Here is a 17,437-nt window from a genome sequence, read left to right as displayed (position 1 = left end):
AGGTGGGACGGGGTGTGTGTGTGGGATGTCCAGAAGTGAGTCAGGGAGGGGACTTGCACGGCTGGGCTGAAATGCCCCAGCAACAGGTCCAGTCAAGGAAGAGCACCAAACAAGAAGCCCATGAATCCCTGGTGCAACCAGACACCCTAAGCTTGGACCCCACTGCTTTCCTTTCCAATTCCTGGACTGTATCCTGACCTCCATCGCTGTTCCCTGTGCCTCTGTCCCTAGAGTCTAGGTTAAGTGCTTCCAAATCCCTTATTTCCACAGGTGTCCTTGTACTGCAGCTTCCATGACTGAAGCATCCAAATGACTTCTCTCACAGACTGAGAGCCTGCCACTGTGAGTCCCTTCACGCTCCTGCATTTCCAAGATCAAGGAAATGCTTGTGCAATGGACTCACGATTTCACATGGTATGAACAATGCTCTGGAAAAGGGCCTGTTCCCACAGGGCCAGCAGCCCTCCTGCACCGCTTGCCCACCCCTCACCTCTCAGGAGGAGGAGCCCACACTCCTCGCAGTCTCTGGAGGACACTTTTCACCTCTACACACTGGTGCCTCATTTGCAAGGAGACAGCCAGCCAGACAGGGCTGAGTGGACCAAACACTGGGGCCTGAAGGGCGTGGCCATGCTCGCCATGTGGTTGTCAGGCAGCACTGAGACAGGCTGGCAGGCTGCAGGGTTGGAAGTCAGGTTGAAGCCAAAAAAAACCCAAACATGGTTTTTTTCAGGAAAACATTTGTCCAAACATCCCAAATCCCCCCCAGTGTCTGAAAGGCCCCATTACTTGGCACTATGGGTCTACTCCAAGATTCTCAGGTGACCAGCAAGGCCAGATGAGCATGGAGATAAATCACGAAAGAGCCAGTAGGATGGCCTCTCGGGGCACTGGCTCAGCTCCCTGTCCTGGCAGCACCTGTGGGGGTGCCCCCATTTTGGCATGCCCACCAGAGGCCCCCATAATCCCATACAACTTCAGAGAAACAGCCAGACCAAGATTACTAAGTCCACACTAAGCCTGCTCTTTCTTCCTCTTGCTGACTGCATGACAGCAGGACAAGGAAAGCAAAACAAGCAGTTTGGTTGCAAGTAGAGGCAGAAGCCCAGGCAACAAGGGCCGGCTGTAGATGGGCAGGTGGGACCCCTCCGAGGGACGGAGATGTCCCTCAAGTGGGCTGTGATGAGGGCTGCACATGTTGGGCATCTACTAAATACCAGTGAACTATACTTTTCCAAACAGCAGAGTTATATGGTTTATATCTCAAAGCCATTTTTAAACATGTAAAGGTGTCTCAGTGAGGAATCAAGACACGCAGGGGTCATTAGCCCTGGTATTTTAGGACATTACATAAAAGGCGACTCCCCCCAGTGCCTAGCAGCCACTTGTCTTTCTATATGGATTGGCTCCTCCCAGACATGTCCTCTAGTGGAGTCACAGAACATGTAGTCCTCGGTGGCAGGCTTCTCCTGCTGAGCAGCCTGTAAGGTCCATCCAGCTTGTGGAAGATGTGCCAATACCACTGCTCTCTAGAGCTGAGTAATGTTCCATGTGTGGGTATATGTTTTGCTTATCCACTCCTCCACTGCTGGACACCTGGCTTCTCCACTTGCGGCCACAGTGAGAAGAGCTGCTGTGAACATGAGTGTGTTCAGATCCCGGTGCAAGAAGGCTGTCTGGAGAGGCCACAGTACAGCACGTGTCCACAACCTGGGCTGGGCTGTGGGAAAAGCCAAGGGCAGATGTTCTTACTTCAGAGACCAGAAAACCTGACTGTCCTGTGCTCACACATAAGGACAAGATCAACAGTGTGTTGTGGGACAAGGGTGGGTAGGAGTCACTGCTCCCTGAACGGGCTGCCCATCACCTCTCTACACGGGGCCAGAAACATATGAAGGAGTGGTGGGGACAGGGAGACCACTGCCAGTTCCCACTCGAGTTGAACAACCCACCCAGCTGACAGGCAGGCCCCATGCTCTGGGAGAGGAAGGCAGGGCAGGGTGAGGGGTCAAGCGCACCTCCTCTTTCATTCATGTCCAGTATCTGTGTGTACTTCATGTGTGCAGAGCTCTGACACACTTCTACCTCTTCACTGTCATCTGCACTCAGCACTGAGAGAGGCCAAGAGTGAGGTGGCACAGCACTCTGTCCTGGAAGCCATGTCCTCCTGCGCCCCAACCCTGATTCAAAGCATACAGCCTCGGGGCGCAGACAATCCAGCAGGGAGTAAATCAGATCCATGGAAACACAAAGACAGGATGTGACAGAAAGCAGGACGAGTCCTTGAGCCACCTCACTAAGAAGGCACCAAAGTGTCCCAATGGTAGGTAGATGGTGGGCAGGAGAGGGACCTAGGCCAGGCTGGTCCCACGGCTGCGCTGCAGAGGCCAACCCACCTCAGACACGTGCGAGATCCTTCCCATGTGAGGGCCACACCATCTGGCAGAAACCTGCATTTACTGACCATCCCTGGCTTCACACATTTAGGTGTGCCAGCTCATCTAACCCTCTAATAACGACATGGAGCACTGCTAGAATTACAGCCATCTTGCTGGAAGGAATGGAGTCCTGGGGGCTAGCCAGCCTGCCCACCCCCAATCTCAACACCTCAGAGAATTTCTGGACCAGAAATTCAGGATACGAGCACTGGTGGTCCTCTTAGCAGCTATGCTTGTCCTGTGTTTCATCCATCTGCCCTTGGATGACTCGATGGAAGCCCTTCACCTGACACACACTGGCAGGTGAAGAAGGGCTGGGCCCAGTGGGGAAGGTGCGCACGAGAACAGGAGGCAGAGGCATAAGACGCTCCTATGTCGTGGTGGTTCTTGTGGGCCCCGTCAGCTAGGGGCTGACTGCTGGCGGTGCAAGCTCATGGCCTGGAGGCTGACACTGCCTGTCTGCCAGCAGCAGCTACAGTGCAGATGGAACACATTTCTGGACATTGCAGAAAGGAGCCAAACCATACACCAGGCCTCCCTGTAGAGCAGCTGGGAAAGACAGTGTGGTTTTCTCAGCTTAACAGAAGACCAGGAGGTCAGGGCGGAGAGATGTCAGCTGGGCCAGCCAGGCCTGTTGCTCTTCCAGTAGCTTAGAAATTTCCCCACAAGGTTGGGAGAGCCCATAGGGAAGGCTTATTTCCCTAAATCGGGGCTCTCCAAACCCCCAAGGCCCGAGGTCATGGGAGCAGGAAGCAGGATGCCCCAAAACATAAGACAGAGGTAGTTACTGCTCCCTGGGAATTCACTCTAAGGGGACCCCAAATTCCACTTACAGGAGCAACATCCCATGACACCAGCAGAACCCACACATGAGCACTATCCACATGAGAGCAGATGGCAGGACATCCATTATACCTCCTGTCCCCAGAAGGGGCCTGTCCCTGGGGCAGTGCCCTGGCCCCACATAACCCCGACAGGTTTCTGACAAGCCCAAAGAGGCCCACCGACGAGCATCATCATCTGAAGGCATCCTTTCAACAACCATGCACAGCTCTGTAAACCCATTCACAGTAGGAAGGATGGAAGGCTTGTGCTTATTAACAGCCTCAAATGGCACAGTGAGGCCTAAAGTTGCATATTCAGAATTAGAACCCAGAAAGCTTCCCGGGGTTGTGCAAAGGGGCTTGGGACCTCTGAGCACCCACATCAGTAAGCCAGACACTGCAGTAGCTCAGGGCACCTCTGCTTGTGTGCTGGGGGCTGGAGGGCTTTCTTCCTCCACTGGCCTGACTCAAGGCTAGGTCCTTCCCAAGGGGCACTAATGGGCAGAGCTGATGGCCATGGGCGGGGGGGAGGGGGTGTCTAACGGCAATGCCTGGTCACCCTGGTATCTGAGCGGTGAATGCCCCAGTGATGCTCACACTGCCCAGCTGCCCCTCCAGGCCTCAGGTCTCCCATCTCTAGGGGACATTAGCCCCTATCAGCAGTCTTCAAGCCTCTGTGAGGCTGCCCCACTCCTGAGGAAGCTCCAGGGAAGTTCCTTGGACCCAGGGCTCTGGGAACAGAGGCCCTAGGCTGCTTTGCTCTCAGGTACTCATCACCAACAGCAGTGTAGGACCCATGTGGGGAGTCCAAATTGTAAGAGACTCTCAAACGAATGCAGTCTCTGGCCCCAGCCTGGGCTCAATGACCAAGGGAGCCCCGGGGACATTGCTTGCCTCCCTGGAGCCTCTGTGGGTTTTCATGGAGTTCACATGGCCAATGGATGCCATCAGTGACCCTGATGGGCTGGGTGCTGCACAGAAAGCCCCCAAAGGGCTCTTCTCTCTCATGCAGGGCCAGCTGCATAAGAGACAGAGATGTGTAAAGTGGACTCTGTATGTCATGTCTCCAACCAGGCTGGCTTGGAGATAGCTGGGGTGGGGAGGTTAGCCATGGAAGCCTCTGAATCCATTTCTGAGCTCTTTCTTCCTTTAGGCAGGTCCTCTCCTTCAGGCATCTGGGGGTCCCAGGCCACTTTCTGACTCCTCCAAGGCTTGGGACCATGTTGACCTCATCCTCCCTCCGAAATTCTTACCTGTCCTGGTGCCCAGCTTCCTTGCCAGGGTGTAGGTGACGAGATGTGGATGACCCTCTCAGGCAACAGTGCCCTGCGTTCAGGATTCCAGCTTCCTGACATCCACACTGCTGTCAGGAGGCAGAGGGCAATCCCCAGTTAGGGTGGCACCAGTGCTGGCCCTGAAGCTGAGTGCCTTAAGGGGAAGGCTTCAGGGACTTTCCTTTGGCTATACAGGTTGTGAGCACTTTTCCCTATGTTATGGGTGGGGTTTTAGGTCCTATTTTAAGTTGTAGACGTTGCCTGCTTTCTGGGAGGGACCGTTTTGTGAACGAGCCAGTGTGTGGGATCTGCAGGAAACCGCTGAGGCCCACAGACACTGGGAGACAGAGGCAACACACTACTTTTTCTGTCTGTGACACTAAGCTACCTCCTGACGTAGGTTTATTTGAATTTTTCGGGTCACGTGGCCAAACCATATTCTGCTTAAAATGCAATGTGTGTGGTTTGAATGACTGAAGACCGATTTCCTGCCTTCCTTACAGCACCATCGGTCTGTGCCTGCCCGTTTCCAGTGAGCACAGAGCAGCAGCAGACGGCAGGGTTGGAGAGGAAGAGTGTGTGTGGAGCCCTCGCACAGGTGAGCTGCGGGCCCTCTTGGCTTTCCTGTCCCTGCCTCAAGTGCTTCCTCAACCCCCACCCCACCTCCTGCACTGTACTTTAGTGCTGGCTGGCAGATTGGCGACTGCACAGCCGAGCACCTTTTCTCTCTGAAAACTAAGGCTTCTTTATGCTATAGATGGGCTCCAGTAAAAACTAAAATGAGACCTATTTTCCTAACATTTTGACCTGGAAGCAACTGAGCAGACTGCTCAGGTCTTCCTCATTAAGAAAAGATCAATGTGGCTCAAGTTCTGTGTCCTGAAGACGAAGCTAGGAAACGCTTGTCAACTGTCACACATCTGGGTATTGACCGAAGCTGCCAAAGGCATTCATTCCTTGGCTGGGTCTCCCTCCTCGGGCACAAACATGGAGGGGCTCTGGTCTGGCGGCATATAATGAATGTTTTACAGGAGGCAATCCGGAACGTATAGGTTTCATGGGGTGTAAAGCCTGAACAGGGGTCTCTTTCCGTAACCGTGGCTGGGCAGGGCTGGGAGCCCAGACATGGCGGTGTTTCCGCCCAGAGGGTGGAGCCTAGGAAGAAAGGTTCCAGTTTTCAAAGCAAGCAGGGGCAGCCAGCCTTCTGCACAAGGCAGGCTTTGTGTTCAGGTGACACTCTGTGGGTGGAAGGCAAGGGTCTCTGTGACCACCTGATTCCTCTCTGTAAGTGGGAAGGAACCACCTGAGTGCCTCCACATGCCACCTTATCTGACAAAATCTTCATAAAGATGCTCAGTGGTGATATACTGCTGATGTGCACCCAGGACTAGATTAACTTATCCAATATCACAGGCCAATAGAGTGAAACACCGGGCTTCCCATCTCACAGAGGGATGGTGCTCACCTGATGCTGGGATAGCACAATGACAGAAGCCCATGGAGCTGAGCCCTCCAGGACCTCTGGGGACAGGGCTGGGCCCTACAAGTGCCTTTGCTGGGGTAGGCAGCTCCCAGCAGGGTTCAGTTGGGGGCCCAGGGAAAGTCAGGGTAGATTACCAGGGGAGGGGTCTGTAGGGCCACAGCACCCCCCTCTACAGGTGGGAGTTGTAGAGGCTCCCACGTTGTGGTCCAGGGCACAGGGTGTGGCATCACTGCAGGGGCCAGTGTGGGGGAGGACAGAAACATGGGTCCAGCAGCCAGCCTGGCCCTACAGTGCAACATGGTACGCTCAGAACACCAGCATCAGATAAGGTCCTGGAAACAGCAGGAAGCAGACAACAGAAGGCCACACAACATCAATAAATTCCTGTCTAGTCAAAATGTGCACTCTGCCCCTTTACCAGTGATGCCACAACCACCCTCAGGCAAGATCACAGAGGACCCTGGTTGTGGTGAAGCTCCCACTTTCTGACAGCGCCCACTTCCTCAGACCCTCCTCCAAATCAACCACATAACCCCAAATCCTACAGCAGGCCTCTCTGCTGTGATGCTCTATGCGGCACATGGTCTCACTCATCGCGGCCAGCCTTTGCCTGTCCAATGTGGGTGCCAGGTCCAGATGCCCTCGAGCTAAGGCACTGATGGCCCACAAGGATAGGACAGTGGTGGCCAGCAGCCAGGGGCGGGGCCAGGCTCCTAACAAGTACTCAGGAAGTGTGTAGGGATGGGGGTGGGGGGTGGGGGTGGGGATGGAGATGGAGGGTGCATCTCTAAATCAGGGGCGGGTTTACCAAAGTACAGTTCTCTCAGGCTCAGCTTTGGGAAGGAAAGGCTGGCCCCAGTGCCCTGGGAGATGCTGGTAAACACCCAAGGACCACAGGGCTACCAATGGACATAAGTGGGCACCCCTAGGCCAGGAGAACCCTGTCATCTCTGCCCTCAGAACCACCAGGACCAGTGGTAAGCTTCTCATAACATAAGGGGCTCTCCTCTCACTGTGCCTCTAAATGGCTGCTGAGAAGCCAAGGGAACAACAGCAGAAGTGTGCTCAGTGTCAGAGGAAGAGCTCGTAGGTCCCAGAGGCCCAGGCCTCGGCCTGCCCTCCGACCTATGCAGGGACGCTAGATGTATTCACAAAAGCTGCAGGGACAGCAGCAAGGCAGGCTCCTCTGTCTAGACAGGGACGTCCACTGTGTGAGGAACAGGGCTGCTCCAGCGCCAGGACAGACAGGGATGAGCTGTGTTTCCTGGAGGCATGTATGTGTATGTAAGTGAGTCCAGGAGAGACAGAGGTCTTGGAAGACTCAAAAGGAGTAAAATGGAAACCTTTTAATCTTTATATTTCAATGAGGTTATTTTCTGCAAAACTCATAGAAGACGTTCAGAATAGTTCAGGAATTTGTATTTTAGAACCACCAGGACAGAGAGGAAAGAATGCCCAGCAGCAGGTCCCCAGAGAAGCAGTAAGGGTTGGCAGGGGCCACACTGCCAGTCATGGTCCCTTCCCAGCCCGCAGGTGGCGGGGGCCAGAGGCAGGGGCCCTGGGGCCAGCTCCCACATACCATCTGGGCCTGAGTCCCAGGTGGCCCTTATGCCCAGTGTCCATGAAAGCTTGTGCCCTCCACACTGCACCACCTTCGTGAAGCTGGCCGGGCTGGACAGCATGGGGCCTGGCCATGTATGGGCTGAACAGTGACTCATCAGGCGCAGCGGCTCCTCATCTGCAAGGAGCACGGACGACTGGAATGGAATGGAAACATTTACACAGCCAAGACCAGAAGGCGCTAAAAAAGCCAAGTCCTGCCAGAGGGAGCAAGGGGGAGGAGCTGGCCAAGAGGGAAAGAGGTTGGTGCCTCGGGACAGAGGGGTTAGAATTCTCCCAAGGGGCCGGGACAAAAGGCAGTTTACCTTCTCTGTGCTCTGACCTATAACTCAACGCCTGCCCACTTTCCTACCACTAGATTAACATGGAGCATGTATCTCAGCCACCACATTGTCACACATCTGCAATGTTATGAGATGGTGGTGGAGAAACAACCACAGCCAGAGCTTACAAATGATGGGTCGCCAAATGATGAGTGCCCAGAGGCTCACATCTGAGATTAATGGAGCCACAGAGACAGGCTGTACTCAGAGATTTGGGTGGAAGATCGTGTTGGCTGGCCAGGCCAAGAACATGGCACAGTTACCCAGCAGAATCCTGACCTCAAAAGCTTAGGCTCTTTCCACACACAAAAAGTTTGTGAGTCTCTTTGGGATCATATGTGAAATGAGCACAGGACTGGAAAGGATCCAGGAAAAAAAACGACAGCAAAAATTCAGACACTGTAAGCATCCACAATGGGGTCCCGGCAACTGGAGTCGTTACTCATCCACAGAGAGGACAAGAAGGGTGGAACAACCTAAGTGCTGAGTGCATTGAGCAGAGCTCCCAAGGATCTAAAAGCTGGTCTGTAACCGTGTATTCAAGAGAAGCCCCTGCTGGGAGAGCACCCCCTCCCCCCGCCCCCGCCGCTTCCCCACTCTAGGGCCAGGGAAGACAGGTCTGTACAAAGTATCCAAGAGGAGCCCCTGTTGGGAAAGGACCCCACTGCTCTGCCCAGTGCCCCTGGGGAGTCCGAAGGAACACAAACCCACAGGAAACTGCCCCACAAGCCCCTCCCATTCTGAAAGCCTATTTAAGGAGCTACAGCCAGGAGCAGCTGTAAAGAACACAAAATTCTCAAGGCTCTGGCTTCGGGGAGCTCCCAGGGGACCCCAGAACTGGACCTTGGCAGCCCTTTTGTGTGGCTCAGAAAAGGGCCCCAGAAGCCCTGGTTCTCGGCCTGAAACTGGCACCAGAACAAGGCATGGGGTCTGCCTTGGAGGGTCAACCTATTTTCCAGGGGAATTCAGAGCCTAAGCTAAGACCTGTGCTGAAAAGCTTAGGTTCTCGCAGGACTGCAAAACATCACAGCCTCTCGGGCAAACACCGGCAACTTCACATCAAGTCAGACACACACGCACAGAGGCAACCCAAGTGCTCATCGGCAGGTGTACAGATCAAGAAGGTGCAGCACAAACACGCAGCCTTTCCCAGAAGCATGCATGGCCCCACAGCACACATGCTCAGAGACAGAGGAGGAGAAGTCCTATAGGAATACAAAGAAGTTAAACCTATTTACAAAACAAGGCAGGGTGCCTGGGTAGCTCCACTGGCAGAAGGTCTGAGTCCTGGTTTTAGCTCAGGTCATGATCTCAGGGTTGTGAGTTAGAGCCCCAAGTCAGGCTCTTCACTCATCAGGGAACCTGCTGGAAATTCTCTCCCTCTTCCTCTGCCTCTCCGTTTGTGTGTGCGCATGATGTCTCTCTAAAATAAAAAAATAAATCTTTAAAAAAAAAACAAACCAGTGAAAAGGGTGGTGATGGTGGGATGGGGGTGGGAGTCAAACTGGCAGTGTCTAAGGGTGCAGACACGAAGCAGGAAATGACTAAGCCAGAGACCCACTGCAATGCTGAGGAGCACAGACAGGATTACACCAGGCGGGTCAGCATCGTCCCAATGGCTGGAATCACTATACATAAATGTATCAAAGTCACGCTATATGCCTTAAATTTAGAAAATGTAAAATGTCAAATTTACCAAGTAAAAATTTTAAAACTAAAAAAACAAGACCCCGCTCATAAGTATTCACCCAAGGAAAGTGTTATGCTCACCTATAAAACTGTATGTTCATGTATAAAAACCTACATTTGAGTATTTGAAGCAGCTGTATTTATAAGAGCCCAAACCTGAAAATAACCTAAATGTCCCTGGAATGGCGAACACATAGACAACCGGTTCATCCACAAGGCTGGGATGCTACTGAGCAACAGGAAGGAATGACCTCTGACCCACACATCACAGAGAAGTCTCAGAGGCAGAATGAGGAGGAAGAAGTCATGATGAGAGGAAGACAGCAGCGCAGGGGTTGCCTGCAGGGGTTCAGTGCAGGGACAGTTTGAGCACCAAGAAATGGGCATAAGGGAAGTTAGGGGGTGACGGGACCATTTGTATACTGCGTGTCGTGGTGCTGACATGACCAGATGCATCCATAGTACACACCAAAAAATAACTTTTATTGCATGTAAATTTTTAAACTGTACAGGTTCTGGAGTCAAACTGTCTAGGTTCTGATCCTGATGCCATCATCACCTACCTGGCTAAGTGAGCAAACCACTCCATTGCTCTGAGAGCAGTCACCTCCACCATGAAGATGTGGGATTTTAACTGTCCTACCTCCTGAGGAAAACTGCAAGGTCTGAGGAAGTTATTATATATAATGTGCTTCCAACAGAGTGTAGCAAGTGCTCAACACTCAGCAAGTAGTATCTATCTATCAGAGAAGGCCCTGACTCTCAAGAGCTGTCTCAGGGTCTTCTCTGGCTGTGCCACCCTCCTGGCCCTTTGGGGGTGAGCCGGAGGGGCTTGAAGAGAGAGAGGGCCGTCAAAGCCAAATAGAAGCTATAAGATGTAAGAGATATGAGACAGCCAGGGATGTGGGTGGGAGTTTGGCAGAAGAGCAGTAATCATGGGCAATTTCATGAGAAAATATCTTACATCTTTTATTTTCTTTCCGAATAAAACCCAAACATGGTGGTAAGGGGAGGGACGGTGGATGGCCTAGCCACTGGGTGCCATCTTCGGCTCTACGAAGGCCCAGCCTAGAGACACAGTAGGTGGGGTGGGTGAGGCACACTGGGAAAAGATTCTGTGCTCCCTGGGCCCAGAAGGGGGCAACCCTTCCCAGGCTGACCTCACCAAGACCAGGGATTCAGAAGCATGTCAGGTCTCCCACCTGGGACATCTCACCCCTGGGCCCACTTCTGCACGTATAAAAATATGCTAGCAGGCCACCCTTTGTCCACACAGCCTGTAGCAAAAGGATCAGAGCCCGCAAACCTCAGCTAAATCCAGGAGACAGAGCACGGCACAGGCGGCAGGGAGCAGTATCCCACTTTATGTGCTGCAGGGACCTGGGGGCCAGCAGCACACCAGGGACTTCCTGTCCTTGAATGATACCCTGCCTGGCAAAGGGCTGTCCTGGAGCTCAGCGTGCAGACGGGCAAGTTGGGAACAAGAGCCGAGGTCACCACACAACGTGAGTACGTGTCAATGGAAGCACACCTGCTCCTGGCTGCAGGCCCACCAGTCGAGAGGCCTCTTACCAGACATCTCACACACCGAACCAGAAGATATCATGAGGCTGCACCTCCCCTGGCACGAAGGCAGGCTCCTTGCCTCTGAAGAAAAGCACAGAGCAAGACAAGAAGATGTCAACAAGCTGACGGGTCTGGGACTGGGATGTGCTCTCAAGGTCAGATTTGGAGACACACACCGTCTGTCCACCTGGCTGGGTGACCCAGCGCCTGGCCGCTAAATCAAGTAACAGGGTTAACTGCCACAAGCCAGGTGGCCTCTGACCACCAATGCCTGGGGAAGCCCCCAGCAGAGACAGGAAGTGCCTGAAACATGGGCCAGCTGCAGGGATGAGACACCAGCACAGCCTAATGCTGTTTCCTGATCCGTGGTCAATGTTCACAAGATCTTCTTTCCAATTTGCCTTAATTACAGATTAGCATTCCAAATCACTTCCTCTCAGGTCACTATTCTTAATTTTGAAGTCACTCAGTGTCCTGGCAATCATTCGTCACCTTCAGCAGCAGATGGAAAACAGCACAGTTCACCATGTTCCTCATGAAGCAGGCCAGACGTGGACCTGGAGAAAGGCAAGTTCCTGTCCCCTGCAGGTCTGCGGGGAGGGGAACAGGGTCAGTGCATGGGGAGAGTGACTCCTGAGCCCACTTCCATATGGTGCACCCACAGCTATCGGGCAGCAAAGGACAGTGCATCAGTTGTCCGGCCACTGCGGGCATCTGGGAAGGAGTGAGAAAAGCCAGTGACATGTCAACGTATGCAAAGATGCCACATGTCAGACAACCTGTGTGTATAATAAATGCTTCTACAGCTGTCTGCTATTGAGATGGCTCTGGTTCTGTGAAGTCAGGAAGAAAGGCCATTCACGTGTGCTCTCTTCTTTTGACATACATGCTGGTGCTGTGGGCCACACTGTGTGACTCTGCTAGTCAGGGCCTCAAGCTATCCCTGCAGACAACACAAAAGCTGGCCATGGGGCAAGGCCAGGCCCACCCGTGAGCATTCCATGAACATGAACCTTTCAATTGAATTTCTTCAACTTCTTCTGAGTGAGCACCGATGCTGTCTCCCAGCCTTGTCTGCTATTTGGTTAAAATTTAAGTGGGAAGACACATTTATACAGAAACGAAATTATTTCTGTGACAAAAGACTGGCCGGAAAGGTTATGAGTTTGTTAGCACCGCAATTTAAAGCCCCAAGTCAGGACTTTATAGCTCGGCTATAATCAAACGGCTCCCAGCTGGAAGAGCATGAGGCACTGCAGTCTTCAGGGGGCCAGCATCCGAGGCACGCCACCTTTCGGTCTCTAGAGTCAATACTACGAGTGCAGTCCCTTCAGACAGGCCAGAGTCCATCAGAATTCCTCTGGGTCCAGAAGCTGGATGGCGACATGCAAATGTGTCACAGAACAATGCGCCTCTGGCTGCTCCTCCCTCCATGAGGCAGAGGTCCTGAGTGAAATGTGCATGATGCCCTGGAGGGGCTCCAAATCCGGGTCCTGGTACTCCACTCCCTGCAATCTTTCATTGATCCCCAATGCTTTAGGGGAGGGACTCAGATGTGACCTCACTTCAAAACAGTGTTTCTCTTATGAGCAGTATGTTTCATTCTGTTGTGGGAGGAGAGGCAGAGGGGCACCAGGCCCCCTGCTCTTGTGGGCCCTGGCCAGAATGCCCCCAGAAGGAAGCTGGCTGTCACATTGATCCCTAGACCCATCCACTTGGATGGGAGTCCCTTCTACAGGCATAGGCTCCCTCCCCGCCAGGGCAGCCCCCTTTCCCCTCAGTGTGACCCCGTGGTGACAGCCTAGTAACGCCCTGGTGTGCTTCTGTTGCAGCTCAGATGAAGTCGGGATGAGCTCTCACAACATGTCATGGGTACAGTACCCAAGCTGCGTCTCCACAGCAGTGGAAGATGTCATCGCCGCGCAGAGCATCATCTCTAGATGCCTGCATGTCTATATGGCTCTGAGTGTCCCGATAAGCTTGGTGGCCGGGCTCTTCAACCTGACCACCTTCATAAAGGGCCGCGCAAGGCAGGGGAGCCTGGATGCATTCCTCTTAGACCTCACTGTCACCAACATGCTGGTGACATTGCTCTCCCTCACCGCCATCAGCCGGCCGGACTACATGGCCACCACCAACCTGAGCTGTGCCATCCTCTGCTTCCTGGCCAACGTCTGCTACTTCAATGTGCAATACGCACAGCTGGCCATGCTCTCTGTGTTCCTGCTGCAGGGCTCCTTGCCCTGCCTGCGTATGGCCATCAATGGGGCCCAGAGCTCTGTGGCGAGTCTGGCTGCCATTGGGGGCTGTGCCTTCTGCAGCTCCCTGGTGCTGGTGGCCCTGCTGGGCACATCTGGGGAGCTGTTCCAAACCACCCTGTGCCAGGTAGACCCACTGACCGCCTGGCCGGAGTATGAAATTGTGAAGGTCAGCCTAGGCTTTGGGCTGGCCCTTGTCCTGAAGCTGGCGTTCTTCATCCTGCTTGTTGTCCAGCTGGCCCGGCGGGCAGCCCCTCCCCAGAGAGATACAGCCTCTGCTCCCTCAGTAGTTCTGGCCATGGCCCTGACCACGTTTGCCTGCCGACTCCTCTACAGCATCGCACTCCTGCGACGGGCCCGGCTGAAGCTGCAGAGGGACATTGGCTCGCCCAGGGATGAGCTCTTCATGAACCTGGCAGAGCTGGTCCTGTTTGGGGAGAGCTGTGTGAATTCGCTGGCCATCCTCTTCCTCCATGGGCCTTGCAGGCTGGCACTGCTGAAAGTTCCAGAGCAGCTCACCCAACGGTGCAGGAAGGAAGAGCCAAGCAACAGCTTTTCCTTAAAGAGAATCGAGGGTTAAGGCAGGGCCTCACCTATAGCAGATGAGCGAGCCAAGCCAAGTGAGAGAATCTCCCTGACAGGAAACACAGCCATTTGCTGAAACTCCAATCTGTGCAGTAAGTACCAAATGGGGCGACAGGATAGTCCGGAAGGCACTGTACCCTAGCAGCCTGGCATTCGGCTCCACTTCCACAAACACTCCTGACTTAAACCAAATGTCTGCAGCTAAAAGAAATCCTGCAAATCAAGAGCGTAGTAGATGTGGGGGCAAAAGCTGCCCAGACACAGGTCTGACTGGGCGGAGGTGTCCTAAATGCTGGTGAGCAGTTCTATTAATCTATCTGCGATCCAGCATCCTTCTCTGCCCCTGCCTAGACGGGACAATGACAAAATCTTGACAATAAATACATTATTCAAATAACTTTAGGGCCATATTATAATCTGGCCGTAAAGGGTCACTAACTGGTTAACCTTTAATGTTGCTGGAAACTTTGGACCACATAAATATTGCTGATAACAAAGAAGTTTGATTTTATCTTTTACATTTATCACCATCACTGGACATCTGAGAATATCACCCACACGCTGATGAAGTGTCACACTGTACTTCCTGCTGGCCGGTGACTGGTGCAGATCGCCAGGGCTCTGGGTGGTCAGTGAAAAGCTCTGTGTCCAAAGCCCTATCTGCTCTGTTTGGTATTACATGTAGAAAGGCTGGTAACATATGAAACATAAAATAGAAGGTTCAGTAGTTAATCTTCATCCAAAATTGACACTGACCATTCTTGCTAGATTTTTATTAAGATTTTCCTGGTTGAATAGAGAAGGAAGGCGTGCAAGGAAAAGGCGTCTCTGATTTTAAGGACCTCTATGTTTGATGGTTTCAGTTGTTTATGAAAACTTTACTGTTCAGAGCAGTTTTAGGTTCATGATAAAATTAAAAGGAATTAAGAGATCACTCCTCATGCCATGCCCCCACACTGATATCCCCCCAGATAGAGCATTTGTTACAACTGATGGACCTATAGTGACACATCACTGTCACCCAGAGTCCACAGTTCACATCTGGATTCATCCCTGGTGGTGTACATCCCCTGGTTCAGACATGTTTATACGGACATGTATCCTTCTTATGGCATCACAGAGTACCCACAGTCCAAAGAACCCCCGGGCTCAGCCTCTGCAGACCTGCCCTCTCTGCCCCAAGCCCCTGGCACCCACTCATCTATCCCCATCTCCACAGTTCTGTCTTTTCCAGAACGTTCTATGGCTGGAATCCCATAGAACAGAGCTGGCACAGACTGTGTATCAGGTTCCTCAATGTATTCCATGGCTTGGTAGCTTATTTCTTTTTCAGTGCTGAATAATACTCCATTGTCTTCTATTTTAATGAACATTTTGTGTTACTCTGCAAACTACAGAACAAAATTGCCTCTTGCAAGTATGTCTTTTCAATGTTGATATATCTGTATTACTTCTTTGGAAGAAAAAGGATTTGGATTATATGGTTAAGAAGATTCTATAATATACCATTAAAATACTAAACGCTTAAAAATCCCACTCCCCTTCTGTTTCTGCTCGTCCATGTGCTCACATACTCACAGAGCCTCTGCCCTGGACTCCTGTACGAGGCCCACACATGAGAGCCAGGAGTGTCCAAGAACGCTTTCCCTTCCATCAGGACAGTCAGGTAGGACAACCAGCAGCAGTACTGAAACGTGACAGCCGCTCCTTCACACACAGTAATTTTTACTAGATGCTAGACATCATGAATTTCCCTTGTTGAGTGTTTAATTTTACTCTTATTTTTTTAAAGATCTTATTTATTTATTTGAGAGAAAACGAGTGAGAGTGAGCAAGAGAGAGCAGGAGCAGGGAGGAAAGGGAAAAACAGACTCCCTGCTGAGCAGGGAGCCCGATGTGGAGCTCAATCCCAGGACCCCAAGATCATGACCTGAGCTGAAGGCAGACGCTTCACCGACAGAGTCCCCCAGGAGCCCCTTACTCTCTTCCTTTAAAGAGTAGTGAAGTTAACTCCAGCAGGCGTGGTGTTCCTTGTAGAACTGACGGATTCTTGGGACAGCTGTGTTTAAGCTTTGTTAGTCAGGGTCAGGAGTGGCCCATTCTAGGGTCTCTCCTCATTGTCACAGAGGCTCAGACACATCTCTAGTCTGACTGGATGCAATAACATGGCCCAGGCCTAAGTAAACCCTGGCGGTTGTTCAGCATATAGCTGGCCTGTAGTTGTTCTCAGCATTGCCCTGACTATTCCCATTAGGCACATACAGGCACATCTCCTGCCTCAGGACAGGAGCCCAGGTAGGCACAGGGCTCACCACACTTTGCTTCCTTCTCTCAGAGACCAAGATCTTGTACTATCCACTGTCCCAATGACTGAAAACCATGATGTCCTGTATTCTATCCAGCTTTTAATGGCTTATGGCAAGTTCCCTTGTGTTATTCATGTTCAGAAGTGGAAGGACCTAAATCAATGCATAAATACACAATAATGGATGCTAATACCCTGTTAGTTTTAGAACAGAAGGAGGGGTTAGGCTTACATGTGCTCAAGGCTCCTTGGAGAAATGGCTGACCAGGGCTGAGACCGCAAACACATAAGCAAAACCTGGAGAATCTGGTACCACTGAGCTTCTCAGTATTTTCGCTGAAGGAATAGCTTTAGAACCCAACCACAGGAACATAAATCATTGGTTCTCAAACTTCTTTTATTAAGCAGTAGGATCCCTTCTTTAAACAAATCCTATGAGGAAGCCCAGGATCTAAGACACTAAAAAGTACCGCTGTGACCAAAGAGAAGGTGGGGAACCCCAACCTCTAAAACAGCCAGGTGCCCCCGGCCCCACCCACCAGCTCCACGTGGGCCCTTTGGGGATGGAGGAGCTGCCAGATGTGGGTCTCGTCTGCTCATGCCTCATCCTAGGAGAGGAGCTCTTCAAGGACAAAATTGAGAGAAAAGTCAAGAGCCACAGACCAGAAAACACGTAGAATCATGGCTTTCCAGCAGTAGGAGGTGCTTCATCCACAAAACCTCAATTTGAAAAAGATGGCTCAGAGCAGAGAGGGGACACAGGGTGAGGGAAAAGCCACTTCCTGCGGATTTGAGCCTCTCCCTGAGGACCCAAGCCTCCAGCCTGGCATTTTAGAACATGCCACCCACAAACACCCCTCCCAAGGCAGAACCTGGTAAGCACCATCCAGCTGCACTTCCGCGAGCCACGTGCACCATGTTCTGGTTGCCACTGGCACATCACTGAGAGATTTAGAGGAAATATCCAGAAAGCTCCAGGCAACAGCTAAGAGGAGCCCAGCTGTCCAAAAAGTCAACATCAGTGAAACTACAGGGACTGCTCCTTTATGGTGTCATAAAACACCCCCAGAGT

The 17,437-nt window shown here is 52.2% G+C and overlaps 3 protein-coding genes and 1 long non-coding RNA gene across 6 annotated transcripts in view; 2 read left to right on the top strand and 2 right to left on the bottom strand.

Moving 5' to 3' along the window:
* The window catches only part of C6H7orf50 (chromosome 6 C7orf50 homolog), a 147,898-nt gene that overhangs the window by 79,404 nt on the left and 51,057 nt on the right, over nt 1-17,437 (bottom strand). The window lies entirely within an intron of this gene.
* Nucleotides 1-17,437, top strand: part of GPER1 (G protein-coupled estrogen receptor 1) — a 45,998-nt gene that overhangs the window by 20,769 nt on the left and 7,792 nt on the right. The window contains exons 2-3 of one of the 3 annotated variants that reach the window (XM_038539688.1): nt 271-414; nt 5,040-5,134. The gene's annotated coding sequence lies outside the window, so the exon portion shown is untranslated. Of the gene's footprint in view, nt 1-270; nt 415-4,825; nt 4,933-5,039; nt 5,135-17,437 lie in introns of those variants that run through there. The other 2 variants (XM_038539689.1, XM_038539687.1) reach the window with 2 other exon arrangements.
* Nucleotides 1,231-17,360, bottom strand: LOC119872168. The gene is made up of 3 exons (XR_005360676.1): nt 17,238-17,360; nt 4,516-4,622; nt 1,231-1,720 (listed from the first exon to the last, which is right to left on the bottom strand). It is a non-coding gene; the product is annotated as an uncharacterized LOC119872168 (long non-coding RNA).
* LOC102153193 lies at nt 6,833-15,596 on the top strand. The gene is made up of 2 exons (XM_038539690.1): nt 6,833-7,881; nt 13,050-15,596. The coding sequence occupies exons 1-2, from the start codon at nt 7,787-7,789 to the stop codon at nt 14,053-14,055; spliced, it is 1,101 nt and encodes a 366-aa protein (XP_038395618.1). The 5' UTR covers nt 6,833-7,786; the 3' UTR covers nt 14,056-15,596.

Source organism: Canis lupus, chromosome 6, assembly GCF_011100685.1.
Source record: "Canis lupus familiaris isolate Mischka breed German Shepherd chromosome 6, alternate assembly UU_Cfam_GSD_1.0, whole genome shotgun sequence".
NCBI lineage: Eukaryota > Metazoa > Chordata > Mammalia > Carnivora > Canidae > Canis > Canis lupus.
Note: the sequence above shows the minus strand (reverse complement) of the source record. Positions and strands in the feature narration are given on the sequence as shown.

Coding starts and splice junctions, on each gene's coding strand:
- LOC102153193 (XM_038539690.1), top strand. CDS start 7,787: ATGGAAACATTTACACAGCCAAGACCAGAAGGCGCTAAAAAAGCCAAG. Junction 7,882..13,049: donor GCTGGCCAAGAGGGAAAGAG/GTTGGTGCCTCG, acceptor CTTCTGTTGCAG/CTCAGATGAAGTCGGGATGA.